Raw genomic sequence first — 20,897 nt, 5'->3', positions numbered from 1 at the left:
AGGATTTTAGCAAGCATCATGGAATTTGGTTTTCATGGAAAGATTTGGTTCATCATGGAAAGTTTGATTTGCTTTTGTGGGCCAAAAAAAAAAACAATGTGGCCGGACGCATTTGGCCCTCGGGCCTTGACTTTGACAACTGTGGTCTAAGGTTTATTACGTTGCATTGAATGTTTATGTCGTCCTAAAACTCAAGATTCTGTGGGTCTTGTAAGTTCAGTGAAAATGACAAAAACCCTGGCACTGGAGTGGACACATTTTTGCACATCGTCTGGCAGTGAATGAGTTAATGTAGTTTTCTGGACCTTCAAAGACTTAATTAACGAGTACGCCGCTATTTTATGAACAGGTATTCTCCTGTTAGCTTAGCTTAGTCTTTTTTGAATGTTAACATTGCTGACAGACATTCTATTGTAGCTTTTGAGTCTATGATCTGACAAAAGAACCTAAAAGGTTTTCATTTCCTTTTCAGGACTCAATGTGTTCTCAAGGGTCATCACTTGATTCTGCGGGCGTGATGTTAAACCCGATTTAAAATTCAACAAGACCCTACCTGTACCCTCCCATCCCGAACCTCAACATCATAATGACCAGTCTCAAGCGATCCCAGACAGAGCGCTCTGTCGGAGGCTCGGTGCCAGCCACCGATGAGTTTTACACTCGCCGTTTGCGTCTGCCAAATGGAGGGGCGCCACCACCCCGCAGTGAGAGTGCGCACATTTCTTCCTCCTCCAACGCTGGCAACAACCCGGGAGTCCCGAAAATGGGAGTCCGGGCTCGAGTGGCTGACTGGCCCCCGAGAAAAGACGGGGGTGGGGGAGGCGTGTGGCATATCACAGTGGAATCAGACTCACCCAGCTCCACCACCACCAGCTCATCCGGATCCGGAAGTGGAGATCGAGAAAGACTTATGGGAAGCGGCGGCAGTGTTGGTAGTGGAGGAGGGTCTGCCTCGGCCGTCACGGCGCACAGTAATTTGTCAGCCAAGCTGGGGCATCTCATCAGCCCTCAAGACTCGTCCATGCTCCGCAATATCCAGAACACACTGAAGAACAAGATGCAGATGAAAGGAAAAGACAACCGCTTCTTGTCACCCGACGGCTATCTGGGGTCACCCCGTAAGGGGATGAGACGCATCCGTCAGCGGAGTAACAGTGACATCACAATAAGCGAACTTGACGTGGACGGTAACGAGGGGTGGTCTTTCTCTGGGTGGACTCCCATGCACCGGGAATACGGCAGCACGTCGTCCATAGATAAGCACGGCGTCTCGGGGGAGAGTTTTTTCGACATGCTCAAAGGATATCAGTCCTCCGAGGCCCCCGATCAACGAAGTCCCGCACCTGAAAGGCTAAGCGAGCTCCTTACTGTCGCCCCTGTGAAACAGACCGCCCTGGATTTGCCCGATGGCTCCTTGGGAGCCGCCAGGGGTAGTCCCGCCAGTCGTTTGAAAGAACGAGAGAAGCACTTGAAAAGGAGATCCAAGTCAGAGACCGGTGGGGAGTCAATATTCCGCAAATTGCGCAGTGTGAAGATCGAGGGCGACGCCTCAAGAACCGGCTCAGACGCCGAAGATGCAAGTAAAGGGGATGACAGTTTACCCCCTCCCAAACCGTGGATGTGCCAAAAAGGCTTTGCCCATTTCGATATCAATTCACTCCTCTTTGACCTCAATGAGGTCGTCCAAAGCCGGCAGTCGGGAGCTAAGCGCAAAAACACCACCACAGGCGCCTCCGCCGCTTCTGCTTCGGCGACGTCGTCCCTCTCTTCCAGTCAGAGCGTCGTGTACGGATCGCCATGTGGCTCACAAGAAGAACTGAGCAAAGAGGGTTTCGGAAGTCATGGGAACAACCCCGCGTTGGACCCAGGTGACGACAAGAGTAATGACCTTGTACTCAGCTGCCCGTGTTTCCGGAATGAGATCGGTGGAGAGGGTGAGAGAAATATCGCTCCCGCTAAACAGGTAAGCCAGATGGACCTGAGAGATTCAGGTCAGTCTGACCATTTGGTCCAGTGAGTTTCCTGTTTCTTTATAGCAGGGCAGCATTGGAAGTGGCGGCAGCTCAAGCAATTCGAGCAGTAGTCCAGAAGAAGGCCCGTTGGAGGCGACGCTGACCAGCCATTTCACCAACGCTGGAGTAGCCGTCCTGGAGGCCACCAAAGACGGCCCCAGTCAACACGCCGATCGCTCCAAAAGATACATCGTGGAACATGTTGACCTAGGGGCCTATTACTATCGAAAGTACTTTTTCCTACGAGGTTAGCACAATGTCCCATGAGCACTTTTTGTCTCTGTTTATTCGCATTTGTACCACATTGTCTTCTCTGTAGTCCACGTTGCTTTTGACTCTTCATTTGTTTCCAATGAATCTCATCTTACTTGATTGATGTGTCCTCCCTGACTTCTATAGAACACTGGAACTACTTAGGAGTGGATGAGAACTTAGGCCCGGTGGCAGTGAGTCTCAGAAGGGAGAAGCTGGAGGAACACAAGGAGAACGGGCAGCAGTACAACTACAGGGTCATTTTTCGAACGAGTGAGGTAAATAGAGATTTTTTTTTCAACCCAGAGAAACTTTCTCCTCACTTTAGCTTTCCCAACATAACATACCCGAAGAGCCTAGATCTTACCCGATGCTCGTTCATTTCAAAAAGCTCTTTCTGTGGCTTTAGAGCAAGAAGTAGCACTCTCCTCTATAGACGCACACTCTGTGCCAGAGAGCTTGTTGTCATTCCCTCGGGTGAACACCCACCTACCGTCTTCTCCTTCAGCCTTCATCTGCGAAGGACCGAGTTGTGCCATTTCACAGCTGAGCATGGCAAAAATAGTGCACAAGGTATTTGTGTGGAAAAGGGAAAAAAAGCCTTGCATTCATTTTCAGGCGCTCTCCGCCTAATAGCCTCATGAGTCTCCAGGGATGACGCACGATCCATGCAGGCGTGTTTTCTTCCATTTTCTTCTTGTTTTTTTCATTGCCTTTCTTTTGTCTATCTAATTGCTATTTTCAGTGCCGCGAGTCGGGTAAGTATTGACCTGCGCAAGTTGCGCCTGTGTGGGGGGGTGAGTGGGATGCATGGATGCTGAAGAGAGAGATCCCAGAGTCCATTGAGGGAAAGTATTCTGCCTCTCCCCCGTAATACTTGGGCAAGGGGTACTGAACATCGCTCTATGCCTCTAAATTAATACACTAACAGCACTGGGTAGCTCCTTCAGCCAGAGACTGTCACACCGGCCCTGCATGAAGGAGATATACCGCCACTCGTTTCTAGATAGAGAGAGAGGTAGATACAGTAAGGAGATGGAGAGAGGTATATACAGTACATAGAGAGAGGGGCAGATACAGTCCACAGAGAGCGAGGGGGTAGATACAGTACATAGAGAGAGAGAGTGAGAGAGGGAGATACAGTACATAGAGAGAGAGAGGTAGATACAGTACATAGAAAGAGACAGTGGTAGATACAGTCGATGGAGAGAGAGAGAGAGAGAGAGAGAGAGAGAGAGAGAGAGAGAGGTAGATACAGTAGCTAGAGAGAGGGGGTTATGTCCATAATTTATAAAATCACTTCAAATGACTTCGACTGAGCGTATTTTACAAAGATTCCACAGCATATAGCTGATACAGTCTGATATTCGGAGAGAGAGAGAACAAGTCAATAGAGTAGAGAGAGAGAGGTCGATACAGTAGATAGACAGAGAGAGAAGTAGATACAGTAGATAGAGAGATAGAAGCTAACAACATATGTGACGTAGATACAGTAAAGTGGCTCGTAGAGAGAGAGCAAGATACAGAGCAGATAGATTTTGCTTCAAGAGAGATCTGCCCTGTTGTTCGCTAGCTTTTTGTCAGAGGGAGAGGTAGATACAATAGAGAGAGAGACAGAGAGGTAGATACACTAGATACAGAGAAAGAGAGATAGATAGAGTAGATAGAGAAAGGGGTACACATATATGTATGTACTCTATATAGTACAAAGTTTGTCCAAAATAGTGGAACCTTTAATCGTGGTGATATTTGTCTATACTTGTTTGGTAAGGTTGTTTTTTCCCGTTTTTTTCGTGCCCAGTTAAACGCCCTGCGCGGCTCTATCATCGAAGATGCGGTCCCTTCCACATCTAAACACGGTTTGCCGAGAGGCCTCCCCCTCAAAGAAGTAATGGAGTACCTGGTGCCCGAACTGAACGTTCACTGCCTCCGCCTGGCACTCAACACGCCCAAGGTCACAGAGCAACTGATGAAACTGGACGAGCAAGGGGTAAAGAGCACATTTTCATTTTCTCCTAAACGCCACCACAATCACCAATCGGTGACCTGCATCATCATGTTCCAAACGCAGCTAAGTTTCCAGCGCAAAGTTGGAGTGATGTACTGCATGTCAGGCCAGAGCAGCGAGGAAGAAATGTACAACAATGAATCAGCCGGTCCGGCGCTGGAGGAGTTTCTTCATCTTCTCGGGGAGAGGGTTCGACTCAAAGGATTTTCAAAATACCGGGCTCAGCTGGACGCTAAAAGTATGGACCGACGCTGCCATTGGGAACGTGTCGCCGCATTCATATTGTGTTCCCAGTCAATTACGTTGTTATTACAACTCGAAATAGCTTCGAAGAAAATGCAATGTACCTTTTTTTTACGTAATAGTCCGGGCTTGCGTTCTAATTTACTCGTCATATGCCCGTTTTGCCGAGAAAGATTGGCAATTTCACGCTCATTTGTGTTTCTTTCAGCGGACTCAACTGGCACTCACTCCTTGTATACGACGTATAAGGATTATGAGCTCATGTTCCACGTATCCACCATGCTTCCTTATACTCCCAACAACAAACAGCAAGTAAGTAATGCGATGCGAATGCGAAGGGGGTTCAAATAACTGTCTAACAGTTTCAATCTGTCTGTGTAAGCTCCCAGTCGTACAAGAGTGGTCCATCGATGAAAAGGTTCCTTCAGCCGTAATCTGTACCTCTTTGAAGATGCCGGATGTTTCACTCCTCATCCGAAAAGCTTCGTCAGCTAACTAAACTTTTGCTGGTAGTTTTTGCCCCAAATATATATCCCTAATGTCCAGAGGTGGCATTGTCAGACCTCTGCTGGGCCTCGTCACTTCCTTTTACGTCACGTCCTCATGTCGTTCCAATGTTAATATTGATGTTAAAATTGGTGAAAATAAAACATTCAATAATAAAACATTACAGTTTGTTTTTATATTAATTTACAAATGACCTTATTATGTGTTTATACAGTTTATGCTGTAGAATAGTTAAAAAGTGCTTTTAAAATTTTTTTTTTTTAGACAGATAATATTTTTTACAGCGATTATAATGGAAAGTTATGTTTCGGTTTTTGAACAAATCGGTTTTCGAACAGGTTTCTGGAACAGATTAGGGTCAAAAACTGTCCTTTCATAACTTTACTGCTGTGTTACTTCCGGGTAGTGATTGCTGGCGTGAATGGCTGCCGCTACTCACCCGCACAAAAAAAATCCTGTGATTCTAAAGTGTCCTTGAGAGTTTTGAAAGGCGCTTAGAAATTAAATGTATTATTATTATTATTATTATCATCATCAATCTGCGGTACATATGCATCTAAAAGCTCGCAACCATTTATTTGACGACAGTAAGGTCAAAATCTGGGCTCAAGAAAATACATTTGAAAGAGGAGTAAAATAAGCTATTTTTATAAAACAGCAAAACCCTTCACTAAATCGCCATGCCGGTGTGAAGTTCAATTCGGATTGTGATTACAACAGACTTCTTAGATCGTTACCACATAGGATTAGTCATGCTGTTAATACCGGACTAATGGGGCAATCAGGGCCAATCAAAGAACATAATCAGTCAGGACAAAAGATGTAATCAGATTAGCTTCAGGGAATAGTCCTCTGCTCCCAACCTTAGAGCAGGGACGTATCATAGCAGAGGTCTGAGCTACCAGCAAAATTCGTGTTCGCTGACGAAGCTTTTCGGATGAGGAGCAAAAGTACAGATGACGGCTAAAAAAAACTTTTCATCAGCAGTTTCAATCGTGACTCATCTTCACGTCAATAATTCTTCTTTCCACTCTTGTCCCCGAACGTTTCCAGCTCCTTCGGAAGCGCCACATCGGGAATGACATCGTCACCATCGTATTCCAGGAACCAGGGGCGCTGCCTTTCACCCCCAAAAACATTCGCTCACACTTCCAACACGTCTTTGTGGTGGTGCGGGCGCACAACCCTTGTTCTGACAATACCGCCTACAGGTGAGAAATCCACATCCTATGTCAGGATCGTAGATGGCGGCCATTTTGTCGGGAAACGCTTACGACAAACTACCATTGTGACGTTATGGCTATGTTATGTTGCTTGGGGTACGTCATAGCGAGTTTCGATTTTGTGTGCTAGCCAAGAGGCGTTTTTCAGATGCAACCATCCGTTTCCTGTTGCGATCACGGCGAGGGGAAACATATTCCTTGATTATTCCTTTTTATCCGTTTTAATCCAACAGACCTCCCCCCCATGGACCGTCGTTTTAATTGCTGTCTGAGCACATTGTGTTAGTTCTTAATTGTACCCCATGGGGGGCCGCTTGGTTCCTTCCTAACAAGGCACGCATTCGCCATGAAACAATTTTGAAAATGGCCTCTTTGGAATCGGCGAATAGTTGAGCCTTGGCAATGGTGTCTTCTGTCTTTTACTCAGTAGGCAGTCGATTGTGGGCGCTGGAAGTGAGCAACTGCCCACACGCTACAAAACGTTTGAAACCTAAAATCACTGGAACCGCAAGAGTGCAGAGTCTTTGATCTGTTACTGGTGAGCCTACTTGCTCGGTGACCTCGTGGTCTAACCGACAGCGTGGTAATTTGCGCTGCTGAATTCTTGTCCTTCGCTCTTTTGAGTTGACACACACTTTCCCGGGTGCTCCATTCCCGTTCGCTCATCTCTCTCTCTCTCTCTCTCTCTCTCTCTCTCTCTCTCTCTCTCTCTCTCTCTCTCTCTCTCTCTCTCTCTCTCTCTCTCTCTCTCTCTCTCTCTCTCTCTCTCTCTCTCTCTCTCTCTCTTCTCTTGCTTCTTTCTCTTTCTCTTTCTCTCTTTCCCTCTCTCTCTCCCCCTCATCCTCTCGCTCTCTCAACATCTCTCTCACCCTCTCTCACGCTCCTCTCTCTCTCTCTTGCCCTTTCTCTTGCTCCTCTCCCTATCTCTTTCTCTCTCCCTCACCCTCTCTCGCTCCCCCCCTCTCTAGGTCTCTCTCCCTCTCTTTAGCTCTCTCTCGCTTGCCCTTTCTCTTGCTCCTCTCTCTCTCTCTCTCTCTCTCTCTCTCTCTCTCTCTCTCTCTCTCTCTTGTTCCCTCTTTCTCTCTCATTCTGCCTTTCTCTCTGTCGCTTGCCCTATCTCACCCTCTCTCTCTCTCTCTCTCTCTCTTTCTGTCTCTCACCCTGTCTCACTCTCATTCTCTACCTGTCTCTCTTTCACCCTCTCTCTGTCCCATTCTATTTCTCTGTATCTCTCTCTTGCCCCCCCTCTCGCTCGCCCTGTTTCCATCTGTCTCTCTCTCTCTCTCTCTGTCGCCTTCTCTCGCCCTTGCTCGCTCACTCTCTTTCTCTCCCTCTTTCTCTTTCTCTTTCTCGCTGTCTCTTTCTCTCTCTCTCTCTCTCTCTCTCTCTCTCTCTCTCTCTCTCTCTCTCTCTCTCTCTCTCTCTCTCTCTCTTTCTGTCTCTCACCCTGTCTCACTCTCATTCTCTACCTGTCTCTCTTTCACCCTCTCTCTGTCCCATTCTATTTCTCTGTATCTCTCTCTTGCCCCCCCCCTCTCGCTCGCCCTGTTTCCATCTGTCTCTCTCTCTCTCTCTGTCGCCTTCTCTCGCCCTTGCTCGCTCACTCTCTTTCTCTCCCTCTTTCTCTTTCTCTTTCTCGCTGTCTCTTTCTCTCTCTCTCTCTCTCTCTCTCTCTCTCTCTCCAGCTTTCTCTTGCTCTCTCTCTCTCTCTCTCTCTCTCTCTCTCTCTCTCTCTCTCTCTCTCTCTCTCTCTCTCTCTCTCTCTCTCTCTCTCTCTCTCTCTCTCTCTCTCTCTCTCACTCGCTTGCCGGTCTTCTCATTCTGTTTTTCCGCAGCATGCTTTCAATGGCGACTACCTTCGAAGCAGCTATTTGTATAAATGCCGCCAGTTCTCCAGTGAGTCTCTGGGTTTTATTTAGAAAGACGTGGGTGGACTTATTAGCTATAGCGGCTTATTAGACAAAGTGATTCATGATGTCAACATGTCTGCTGACAAATGTCGGCAGGGGAAACGTGTGTGGGATGAATGCTTCAGAGTTCTTTCCATGTCACCTAGCAATTATTTCATTCGCGAGTGAGTCTGGAAAAGGAGCATTTGGGATATTGAGACGAGCAAGGAATGACACCCATCCCACTACCCGCCTTTTTTTTTCATTTGAAAAGCACATTGCAGAATGATGCCAGATGTTTGCTCCAATCAGACGCGAGGTCCGCTGCATTCGGCTATCTATTTAGGAATGTGTTTTATTTATTTTGTTAGCATTTCCAGTGTTATTTCCTGATATTTTTTTCTCTTGGTATTTCTCTGACCACGAGTTGTAGATTTGGAAGCGTGGCATCTCCGTTCATTCTTTTCTCTTTCCTCTCAACGGCTGCTCAATCGAGTTCCTGACATACCAGACAGGAAAAACATCCTGAAAAGGCAATTTGAACCGCCTCTAAGTAAGCCGTGATGGAAAGCAGTTAGGATGGGCCAAAGCGCAGCTAAAATTTTGTCCAATGTTTTTTTTCCTACTCCACATTTGTTTCATACTTGCCAACTACTCCGGTTTTGCCGTAATGAGTACGGTTTTCATCATCCCATTCCGGGTTACGGTTTATTAATGAAAATTACGGTTTTCTATTAAAAACAATAAGCCAAAAATAGTCAAAATAGTAAATACAGAATGTTCATTCAAAACACGGGATCGCTATGTGTGGCACTGTACATAGTATGTACAGTGCCAGCTGTTAGCATCCTTTAGATCAGGGGTGTCAAAGTCATTTTTTGCCGCGGGCCACATTGTAGATATGGTTTCCTCTCGAGGGCCGTTCTGAATTTGGAGAACCCATTAGAATGTTTAAATCCCTTCAAATATTACATATAGAGCACACAGCAAATTAATGAATAACTCGTTTTCAAATCTGAAGTCAAGAATAATGACTTTTATTGTGGTCGACATCCAAAAATGTGAAATTTTGGCTCAGATTTTAGCAATCATCATGGAATTTAACAAGTTTGATTTGCTTTCGCGGGCCGGAAAAAATGATCTGGTGGGCCGGATTTGGCCCGCGGGCCTTGACTTTGACACTTGTGCTTTAGATGAATTGCGCATGCGCATGCTTCCTGGAATCGAGCGTCAAGAGTTAGCATCATTTTTATCACTGTCTTGTAATGGCATCTGCCGGAGAAAAAGCAACAAAGAATGTGAAATCTAAAAGAACAGTCGTTTTTGCGAGGAATACTCCCAAGCATTTCCAGGAGTAAGACTTCGGTCAAGAAAAGGTGAATGTTACGTGAGTTTGTAATTTAAGTTTGTTGTTGTAAGGATCAAGTTTTGTGTGCAGAATTTGTTATTCATAACATGAGACAAAAAATATAGATATAGATATATGTACTATAACGTCTGTGTAAGCTCTCAGCAGTCATACAGGAGTGGTCCATCGATGAAAAGGTTTCTTCATCTGTACTTCTTTGAAGGTGTCGGACGTTTCGCTTCTCATCCGAGAGGCTTCGTCAGCGAACTAATTTTTTCCTGGTAGCTCTAGCCTTATATATATATATATATATATATATATATATATATATATATATATATATATATATATATATATATATATATATATATATATATATATATATCTCCCTACTGTCCAGACCTCTGCTCTGATTGGTCCCAGCTCTCAGGTTGGGGGGAGCAGGGGACCATTTTCCAAGGGCGACACTGATTACTTCTATTGTCCTGACTGATTATGGTCTACAACTACAATTACAAACTACAATTTCCCCATTTGCTCTGGTATCACCTCATCAGCATAACTAAGCCTCTGCGGTAACAATCTCAGAAGTCTGTTGTAAGCACGATCCAAATTAAACCTCACACCACCATGGCGATTTAGTGAAGGGTTTTGCTGTTTTATGAAAATAGCTTATTTTACTCCCCTTTCAAACAGTCTTTTTTTCTTTTGCTAAGATTTTAACTTCATTGTCGTCAAATGAGTGGTTGCGAGCTTTTAGGTTATATGTCCTGTAACCTAAAAAATTGGTGAGGCTTGAAATTTGATAACGCGTGCCTCACATTGAACAGGAATAAAATGCACCGCATGATTGTTTGCCTTGTGTGTTCCCCTTCCCGACGCTACAGCGTGGCCGTCACCCGCTCAAAAGACATGCCTTCATTCGGACCCCCCATCCCAGAGGGCGTGACCTTCCCCAAGTCCTCCGTGTTCCGGGACTTCCTCCTGGCCAAGGTCATCAATGCGGAGAACGCCGCCCACAAGTCTCACAAATTCCGCGCCATGGCCACGCGCACGCGCCAGGAGTACCTACGCGACTTGGCCGAGCGGCACACCACCAGCACGCCCATCGACCCGTCCGGCAAGTTCCCCTTCATCTCGCTGGCCCACAAAAAGAAGGAGAAAAGCCGCCCATACGCCGGAGCTGAAATGCGCAGCCTCGGGGCCATTACCTGGCTGGTCCACGCAGAAGATCCCGGGACGGGAGGAGAGATCGACGCCCTTCTGGCCATCTCCAACGATTTCCTCATATTGTTGGATCACGATGCCAAAGCCGTGGTTTTCAACTGTGCCGCCAAAGATGTGATTGGCTGGACGCTGAGCAGTCCGGCATCTTTAAAAGTCTTCTACGAGCGAGGAGAAAGTGTCTCGCTGAGGAGCGTCGGCAATAACACGGAGGATTTCAAAGAGGTGCTCAAACGTCTGGAGGTGAGAGCTCATATGGGTGGTGGGTAAAATCTACATAACGGGTTGTCCTGGTCCCCATTAACAGTGAAAAACAAGGGATTACTGTATTCACGCTTGCACCAGTCAAAAAAGGCAGCAATTTTGATGTACAGAAGTTCCCCAATTTCCTCTATTGTCACAAAATTGACTAAACTATTATTATGACTATACTTATATAATCCAAGAAGAAAGTACAGTGATAACTTGGTTTACGAACCCCTTGGCTTACGAACTTTTCAGTTTATGAACATTATATTTATGAACATTTTACCTTGACTTACGAACTTTACCTTGGGATACGAACTTTTTTCGGACACAGAGCTGCTTCAATGAGTGATGTGTCTTTCGCGAACGAGCCCGTTCTTCTTACAACAAAATGGCAGCCGACTGTTTTTGTCTTTTATTCCCCGCCCCCAGTCTTTGGTTAAAGCAACGTGATTGGTCAAGAATGCAGCAGTGACGGGGGAGGGGGGGGTGGTTTAAACAATAAAGAGACAGGCAGACCACAGTGAGAGAGTTTCAACTTTGATAGTTCAAAGGCAGAGTGTAGACTGCAAAGTTAAAATATCCCATCAATCATGCTCCACTGACAACCCGCACAAGACATCTGCACAGTTGATGCAAAGAGCTATCAACCCAGCTAAACTGAACACAATTGATAAGGAACTAGATAAAATTATCACAGAGAAAGCACATACAAGGGATCATTCCTCCAGATGGTGAAAGAAGGTGGTTACGTTCCGCATCAAGTGTTTAATGTTGAGGAAACCGGCCACTGCATTCCATCAAGCCATCAACGACCATCACAAAGGTAAATAAAACGACGTTATTATACGGTACAGTTTATTTCTTTAATTATAATACCATAGCACATTTATTATTCATATAATATGGTATATCTTCTGTAGTTTTAAAGGACAACCGGTGTCACTTTTTGGTTTCTTAACTGACATCAGAAAAACGTTTTATAGCATCTAAAATACCCAAAACACGCAGTATGATATTTTTATTCAAATGCAAAACACCAATAAAAATGCCTTAAAGTGTCCAAAATCTGGAAAAAAAAAGAGCTGCGAATTGGGCATTTTCAGAAAGTCCCGCCCCCAGTTCGTGACGTCACGCCAAGACGTCTTGCATTGCTGGAGAATCAAAACAATGGCTTCAGATTCGGAGAATATGCTTTCTCGTTACACATCCAGTTATGAATAGGATTCAAATAGTTCTGAAGAGGAAAGCATACATGCTTGCAATCGATTAAAGAATTTATTCCGTGCCATTTTGAGGCAACATTGGGCGGAAATCTCTCACCCAAAGAGAGGCACAAAATGGCCACCGAGCTGTTGTGAGTTAGTGACGTCACGTACGGACTTGTTACAACTCAAAAACAAGACTTGCTGAATATTGAGCCGAGTCTTAAAACGTAAAATATAGCTATATGCGGTGGAATCTTATTAAAATACGCCCAGAGGAAGTCATTTGAAGCCATTTTACAAATTATGGACACAACTTGTCCGGAGACGTCGGTTGTCCTTTAAGGCTGACAAAATTAGAAAGTAGAAAATAGTATTTTATGGGGACCTGGGAACCGATTATTCTCATTTTAATGGTTTCCTATGGGAAATTAAATTTTGGGATACACACTTTTCACCTTACACACTCTATCTGGGAACCAATGAAGCTCGTAAGCCAAGGTATCACTGTATGAATGTTTTTCCCAGGCCTCGTTTATAACGCGCACCCAAACTTGATTTCTTTTTTAGCTAGAATATTTTGCGCGTTATACTCAAATAAATACGGTAATTACATTGATGAATTTTCACCACCGTCGATCAAGGAAGTGCTACCCATCCCGATTCGTACTTAAGCTGCCCGCATCTTTGGCCATCTTGTGTCTCGCTGGTCTTTCGGGAGATTTTTCAAAACACCTCTGGACAAATGACTCATACACCTACACATGCAGAGACTCCATTCGAAGCTGTTGCCATGGAAACTGGTTGGGGGTAGGGGGGGGATAACACACGCTGTATAAATCCCAGTCCTTTAGAACATTAATTTCCCCTATCGTCTTACTACCCACACATGTACAGAGCTGTTTGATTTAGCGAGAACAAGTGTAACGCTTTTATGTCGCATTTTCTCTATTTGCTGCTCATCTCGATTCATTTCGGCTGCCCTGAAGCGATGAGGAGGCAAAGGAAAGTGGCCTTGGGCCACCCGTTCCACTGAAGCCTTTATTCTCCTGATGCTTTTCCTTCATTGGGTTTGTCACAATTATAGCGGAAGATATTTGTTGTGAATCACTTTGGATGAAATTAATAGAAACGGTGGAAGAATTAAACGCACACGGCAAAGAGAGGCTAGCAATCAAAAAACCTGCACTGAACATGAACCTTCAACGACAGTGATACCTTGGCTTACGAACCTAATTGCTTACCAGACAAAGTGCGTAAGGCGAAAAGTGTGTATCCCAAAAATTTATTTCCCATAGGAAACCATTAAAATGAGAATAATCCGTTCCTAGGTCCCCATAAAACATAATTTTCTACTTTCTAATTTTCTAAGCCTTAAAACTACACAGAATATACCTTATTTTATGTATAATAAATGTGCTATGGTATTATAATTAAAGCAATAAACTGTACAGTATAATAAAGTCGTTTTAATTACCTTTGTGATGGTCGATCGATTGATGGAGTGGAGTGGCCAGTCCCCTCAGTATTAAACACTTGATGAGGAACGTAACCTTCTTCTTTAACCATCTTGAGGAATGATCCCTTGTACGTGCTTTCTCTGTGATAATTTTAGCTAGTTCCTCATAACTTATGGTCTGTTCTCAAAGTTGAAACTCTCTCATTGTCGTCTGCCTGTCTCTGTAATGTTTAAACCCCCCCCCCCCCCCAATGCGAACGACACATCACTCATTGAGGCAGCTCCGTGTGTATCCCGAAAAAAGTTCGTATGCCAAGGTAAAATTTTCATCAAATTAACGTTCGTAAACCGAAAAGTATGTATGTAAGCCAAGGAGTTCATAAACCGAGGTATCACTGTATCACCGACCATAATCAATAATGCATTTGGACCAAACTGGGAAATGCGTAATAAGCCGACGTGTGACTATCGACATGTAGAGCTGAATGAGCGCGAGGAATGAAATGGATACCGACGAATGGATTTTTCTGGCATTCAAAAGAAGGTGCGACCAAAAAGAAAGCGCACATGTGGGTGAGCCAGATAAAGGATGGCAGATAAAGGATGGCAACTAACACCCCGAAAGGTGTGTGATGAGATGAAGTGAAACGCTTCAAAACGTGTTAAATAAGAGTGCACGATGACAGTCATCGTGCACTCTCAGGAAGTAACGGTAAAGGAGGAAAGTTGACATTGGGAAACGTTAAAGGCCTCACTTCATACGGCCGCAGCTTGGAATTGAAGCGGATTTCCGCCGTTTTCTTTCAAAGTGAAAATCAAAGATGGATGACTATGCCGCGCCGCGAGAGTGGCTGCCTTTACTTTATTTTGTTTTTCTACTTCTTTCCTTTCCTCTTTCTTTCATAACTTTGCTGCTATGAAATGTAAACTTCTCCACGACGAGACTAATAAAGGCTAATCTAATGTAATGTATGTGGAACTGCCGCGGTTTGGAATTGAAGCGGATTTACGTGGAACAGGAGATTATCGTGGAACAGGAGATTATCACTTTTGTCAATGGATGCTACAGCTTTGTGTTTGATTTCAACATTTGGCTTCTAGCAGACGTGCACATTTCACCATGACGTCCCTGATCCACTGGTGAAAAGGACACTTTGATTTGATTGTATTGGATTGGATTTGCCTTTATTAGGCTCACAGTTCTCTTTTTTCATCTTGAACTGCTTCATACAACAAAGGGTGCAGAAATTGCTTAAAATGGAATGACTGTCTTGTGTTGTCACATTATTTGTAATTTATTAATTTTTGTTTTGATTTTCTAATAATAATAATACATTTGATTTCTAAGCGCCTTTCAAAACTCTAAAGGTCACTTTATAGTCACGGGATCAGTTTTTCTGTGGGTGAGCAGCGGCAGCCAAACGCGCCAGCGTTCACTCAACCCGAAAGTAACTCAAATAGAATAGTAAAATAAATAAATAGAAAGCTAGCTAGCAAGCCAATAGATAGCTAATAGCTAGCCAGCTAGATAGCTATTGTACGGTATTACAGAAAAGACAAAGAGAATTGACTTAGCACAATACAGTAAAGTCTCGTTATATCGATATCGGATATATCGATAGTCCCGGTTATATCGATACTATTTCTATGCACGCACGGAGAAAATTACATGCAAACGGGGTCGGATATATCGATAGTCCCGGTTATATCGATATTTTTTCGGACTCCCTTGAATATCGATATAACGAGACTTTACTGTATTTCTTACTAATGTCGACCTGAACAAAAGTCAAAAGAACAAAAAAACTAAATAACAAATAATATGACAACACAAAGACACAGAGAGTCCTTCATTCTTCAGCACTTGCTGTACCCTCTTTGTGTCATGATGAAAGAGGAGAGGATCAAAGTGTCCTTTTCAGCAGTGGATCAGGGTGGAATGTGCACGTCTACTGTAAGCGTAAAATGGCACCGCGAGAGTGCCTTTACAGCAGCTCCTGTATTTTGTTTTTCTACTTCTTCCTGTCCTATCCTTTTCCTTCCATAATTTTGCTGCTGTGAAATGTACATTTCTCCACTGCGAGATTAATAAAGGCTAATCCAATCTCATAAAATCGCCCCCACGCCCTCAGTTGTCCTATTTGTGTCCCCTTTTGACTATTTGCAACCAACCTTTTTGCTTTGTTTCTTCATCTTTTGACCTCAGTTCCTGACAAAAGCCTGCGAGACGTCTGAAATGACACTCCGTCGAAATGGTCTTGGACAGCTCGGCTTCCATGTCAACTACGAAGGCATCGTTGCGGAGGTACTGCCAATTGTCCGTCCGTTTGTCCAATCCACTTTGTGCATCACGTTCGCCAGTGATGCCATCTTGTGTCCCAGCTGACTTTGGGTGATTAATTACAATGAACTACAATTAGTTACGCTCAGATTGATCTCTTATTTATTTTGAGTCCTCAATTGAACCATCGTTCAATGATGTCAAGACTGATTTATTTATCCTGCTGTATATCTGCCAAGACTTTCGCCTCCCTATCAGAACAACCTTAGACATGCTCCTATCCTACTCATCGGACACCTCCGCCATTTTCCTTCAAAGTGAAAATCAAAGATGGAGGATCATGCCGCGAGAGTGGCTACCTTTACAGTAGCTCCTGTATTTTGTTTTTCTACTTCTTCCTTTCCTCTTACTCACATCACTTTGCTGCTGTGAAATGTACATTTCTACAATATGAGACATATAAAGGCTAATCTAATCTATGTGGAACTATCGCGGCTTGGAATTGAAGCGGATTCACGTGGGGCACAAGAGCTCTTTTCGTGAATGGATGCTACAGCTTTGTGTTTGCTTTCAATATTTAGCTTGTAGCAGACATGCACATTTCACCATGATGTCCCTGATCCACTGGTGAAAAGGACACTTTGATCCTCCCTTCCTCATGCAACAAATAGGGTGCAGAAAGTGCTTAAGAATTGAATGACTGTGTGTCTTTCGTGTTGTGTCACATTATTTTTAATGAGGTTTTTTTTGTTGTTTTGACTTTAAAATGGCACATTGAGAGTGGCTGCCTTTACAGCAATTCCTGTATTCTGTTTTTCTACTTCTTTCTTTCCTTTCCTATTACTTTGCTGCTGTGAAATGTAAATTTCTCCACTGCGAGACTAATAAAGGTTAATCCAATCCTAATATAATCTAATCTAAACGAATGACACCGTGATTCTTTGCCCCAGGTGGAGCCGTACGGCTACGCGTGGCAGGCCGGCCTGCGCCAGGGAAGTCGTCTGGTGGAAATCTGCAAAGTGGCCGTGGCGACGCTGACTCACGAGCAAATGATCGACTTGCTGCGCACCTCGGTGACTGTGCGCGTTTCCATCATCCCGCCGCACGATGATGCTACACCACGCCGGTTGGGTTATATGTTTTAATTTTAAGAAATAGTTGATGTTAGCACTGAGGGGGGGGGGCAAAATGACAATTCATACACTTATCCCCCACCAGGGGCTGCTCGGAGCTCTATCGCATGCCGATGGCCGACTACAAGAGCAGCAGCAACGACAGCGGCTCCTTTGAATACAAGTTCCCCTTCCGCAGCAACAACAACAAGTGGCAGCGGACATCCAGTAGCCCCCAGCAGTCGCTAACCGCTTCGCCGCAGCCCCACACGCCCAACAGGGCCATCAGCCTGGGGAGTTCGGTGGGCAAGACCTTGTCGGCCGAGAGGCTTGAAAGAGGTGCGGTCATCCCCCGCAGCGTCAGCAGCGATGGCCGCCCGCTGGACTCCAAGAGGTGAGGTGGAATTTTGACGTCTCAATGCGGCATTAAAGGACAACCGACACCATTTTTTTTGTTTCCTAACTGACATCAGAAAAACGTTTTATAGCATCTAAAATACCCAAAACACGCAAGCTGATATTTTTTGTGAAATGCAAAACACCAATAGAAATGACTTAAATTTGCCCAAAACTGCCACTAATGAGCTCGAAGATGGCGCACAAGCGGCGTTTCATCCAGTATATGGAGCCGCTTATAGGAGCCTTCGGTTAAAGCCGCCCGTGATTGGTTAAAATTTTTTGATTTGATTTGTGGAAACTTGCACCTTCTTTATCCGTGTCACCGCAATTGGCTGCCACACAACGATTCACCATCACGCTATTTATATAGTTTTCCTTCTAATTTCGCGATCAACACGGTATTTTCAGACAAAAAAAAGTACCCAAAATGCACTGTGTGTCACTTTCTCGGTCAGGGGCGTACCAAATGTCATGTAACTTCCGGCATCGACATCAACTCGAAAACAAGACTTCATATTCACATTCATATTCATTCATATTCAATTCATATTCATATTCAGTGACTTTTAAAACGTAAAATATAGCTATATGCAGTGAAATCTTTGTAAAATGCGCTCAGTAGAAGTCATTTGAAATGATTTTACAAATTATGGACGCAACTTGTCGGGAGGTGTCGGTTGTCCTTTAAAGCAGAAACTTCAAAAACGTTTCTATATCATAAATACAAATTTTCCAGGATATCTCCAGGTAGTGAAAGTTACAGCCTAGTTTCCTCTCTGGCTCTGGGTCGCTCTCCTCACAATCGCAGCTCTCCCAGCAACCTGTCGTGTTCCAGCGACGCGTCCGGCGGCTCGGCTCACTGGAGACAGAAGTCAATGCCTGAGCAGTAAGAACGATAGACAACGTGGCTCTCCCTATAGATGACTATTTTTTATTTATTTTTTGTCCATGCGCGTTCTTTTTAGCTCGCTTACTGGATTCATGGAAAGAAAAACATAGATGGATGACTTTAAAAAAAACATTTTTTGCGCTTATTTATCAGGTTCGCAGGGAGTCGTCACTCCCCGATGTCCAACGAGAGGCAGGTGGTCGGAGAGGGCGGGTCTAGTGGAAAGTCCACCCCCAACTGGTCCCGAATGGAGGAAGGAGCTCCTGAACGAGCGTCGACAGGTGACAGTTTAGAATTTCCCACGTGCTCTTTTGCCATTTCTCTCATGTCAATTGCATTTGTCATGGTTATATGATTGCATTTTTTTATCTTGAAGATCTCAAGCATGGAGGCATGCTGTGCCCATGTCAGTTTTGAAATTGATAGGACAATCATGACTAAATATTTATTACACATACATACATTATTTATATCAGCGAACAAACTATCTCGCTAGCTATCTATTAGATATATAGCTATCTCGATAGCCAGCCACCTATCGAGCTATCTATCTATCTAGCTATTTATCTATTAACTGGCTATTAGCTGGCTAGCTAGCTTTTCTCTCTGAGTCATTCCGGGTTGTTGGCTTTCTATTAGATATCTACTAGCTGGCTAGCTAGCTTTCTTTCTAATGACTTCCGTGTTTCCGTGCCGCTGCTCACCCGCAGAAAAACTTCATCCTGTGACTGTGAAGTGACCTTGGGAGTTTTTAAAGGTGCTTATAAATGAAATGAAATTTATTATTATTATTATTCGTGACGTCACGCCAAGACGTCTTGCATTGCTGGAGAATCAAAACAATGGCTTCAGATTCGGATAATATGCTTTCTTGTTACTCATCCAGTTATGAATATGATTCAAATAGTTCTGAAGAGGAAAGCATACATGTTTGCAATCGGTTAAAGAATTTATTCCGTGCCATTTTGAGGCAATAGGGGGGGAAATATAGCACCAAAAAGAGGCAGAAAATGGCGACAAAGCTCAGTGTAAGGAATTAATCAGGCCGTTTCCACAGGCTGATTAATTCCTTACACGGAGCTTTGTCGCCCTCCTCAGCCTCTTTTTGGTGCAACATGAAGTTTTCAGACCAAACAAGTACAGCAAAATGCATTGACATGATGGAAGGACTGCTACAATGTGTCCTTTTTTCGGTCAGGGGTGTTCCTTCAGTGACATAACGTGAGGCCTCGTCACCAACTCAAAAACAAGACTTCCGGAATATTCAGCGTGAGTCTTAAAACATAAAATATAGCTATATGTGGTGGAATCTTTGTTAAATACGCTCACTAGAAGTCATTTGAAGCCATTTTACAAATTATGGACACAACTTGTCCGGAGACGTCGGTTGTCCTTTAAAGTAGAACACAGCTTGCATTTTCCTCTTCAGCTCAGTATCCCCCCCCTTGCCTCCCTACTCACTCATCCAGTAATCTTTATTTTTGTGTATTGCCCCTGGTCCATGTTTTGGTCCATCACCTTTTGTTTGTTATTTCTTATCTGTGCGGACGTGCGTGTCCTTCAATAAACTGCCTGAACGGATCTACTGTCTCCGTCGTTTGCTTTGAGGATCCAGCTACCTTTTTTCCTTCCGACGAGATAGCTCTCACTCTGCCTCGTTCGGAACGTCACAATAATGCTCAATTTGATGGGTGCGCTTCTTATTTAGTACCACCTCGTGATTTTATCGTCACCGCTATCATGGAGTACTTTTGTCCCCCACTTATGTTCTAAGGCAAGGGTATCAAACTCATTTTTTTGCCGCTGAACATATTGTATTTACGGTTTTCTCTCGAGGGCCGTTATGAATTTTGAGAAGCCATTAGAGTGTTTAATCCCTGCCACATATTACATATAGAGCGCACGACAAATTAATGAACAACTAGTTTTCAAATTTAAAGCCAAGAATAATGACTTTTATTGTGGTTTACGTGGGACAATTTGAAATTTTGGTTCAGACTTTGTTTCGCAACTAGGCACTTGACATGCTTGATTTGCTTTGGCGGGCTGAATAAAATGATGTGGCGGGCCAGATTTGGCCCCCGGGCCGTGACTTTGACACCATGTTTGAAGAAAACGTGGAAAAAAAATCGATAATCGCTGTAATGGAGACAAAAGTGGCAGGATAAATGGTCAAATTTGCTCACCTGTATCTTTTCATACGATTTACTAGAAAATAAGGCTGGGGAAATTCCTCCGTTTATGCTCCCTGCAGTTGGCAAACCGGGTCGTCGTCTGTCGAGACTCTTTCTCATTTCGCCGTTGTCATTTCTATTTGCCTCCCATTCATCATCCCCTCCGCCTTTGTACATCTGCTTTCATTTACTTGTCAACACTTTCCCATCGCACGGATTTTGCGAACGCTTTTTATTTCTGTCCACCACGGTCAGCGGCGGCCACCAAATTGACCGTCTCGTTTGCCACCGCTTTCTGGCTGTCCGCTTGACTTTTAAATTCAGCCAATTGTTCGCCAGCCTACTTTTGTGTTCCCAACCCCGGCTGTGACCCCCGCAATCACATAGAAAAAGTCATAGTCTTTCATTTCATGGTTTGCTTTTTAA

General features: G+C 44.2%; 1 protein-coding gene across 2 annotated transcripts in view; it reads left to right on the top strand.

The window, feature by feature from the left end:
• The window catches only part of sipa1l1 (signal-induced proliferation-associated 1 like 1), a 69,592-nt gene that overhangs the window by 33,886 nt on the left and 14,809 nt on the right, over window positions 1-20,897 (top strand). Inside the window, exons 2-14 of one of the 2 annotated variants that reach the window (XM_089021800.1) lie at window positions 473-1,963; window positions 2,040-2,259; window positions 2,412-2,542; window positions 4,066-4,254; window positions 4,336-4,510; window positions 4,724-4,827; window positions 6,076-6,233; window positions 10,370-10,949; window positions 15,823-15,921; window positions 16,848-17,023; window positions 17,116-17,403; window positions 18,145-18,294; window positions 18,451-18,578. In XM_089021800.1, the coding sequence (XP_088877926.1) occupies window positions 587-1,963; window positions 2,040-2,259; window positions 2,412-2,542; window positions 4,066-4,254; window positions 4,336-4,510; window positions 4,724-4,827; window positions 6,076-6,233; window positions 10,370-10,949; window positions 15,823-15,921; window positions 16,848-17,023; window positions 17,116-17,403; window positions 18,145-18,294; window positions 18,451-18,578 (3,775 nt within the window). In that variant the 5' untranslated portion in view covers window positions 473-586. Of the gene's footprint in view, window positions 1-472; window positions 1,964-2,036; window positions 2,260-2,411; window positions 2,543-4,065; window positions 4,255-4,335; window positions 4,511-4,723; window positions 4,828-6,075; window positions 6,234-10,369; window positions 10,950-15,822; window positions 15,922-16,847; window positions 17,024-17,115; window positions 17,404-18,144; window positions 18,295-18,450; window positions 18,579-20,897 lie in introns of both variants that reach the window. The other variant, XM_089021799.1, reaches the window with a different exon arrangement.

The sequence above is a fragment of the Hippocampus bargibanti genome, linkage group LG19 (assembly GCF_051943395.1).
Source record: "Hippocampus bargibanti isolate YZ-2025 linkage group LG19, ASM5194339v1, whole genome shotgun sequence".
Taxonomy (NCBI): domain Eukaryota; kingdom Metazoa; phylum Chordata; class Actinopteri; order Syngnathiformes; family Syngnathidae; genus Hippocampus; species Hippocampus bargibanti.
This window is presented reverse-complemented; position numbering and strand designations above follow the sequence as displayed.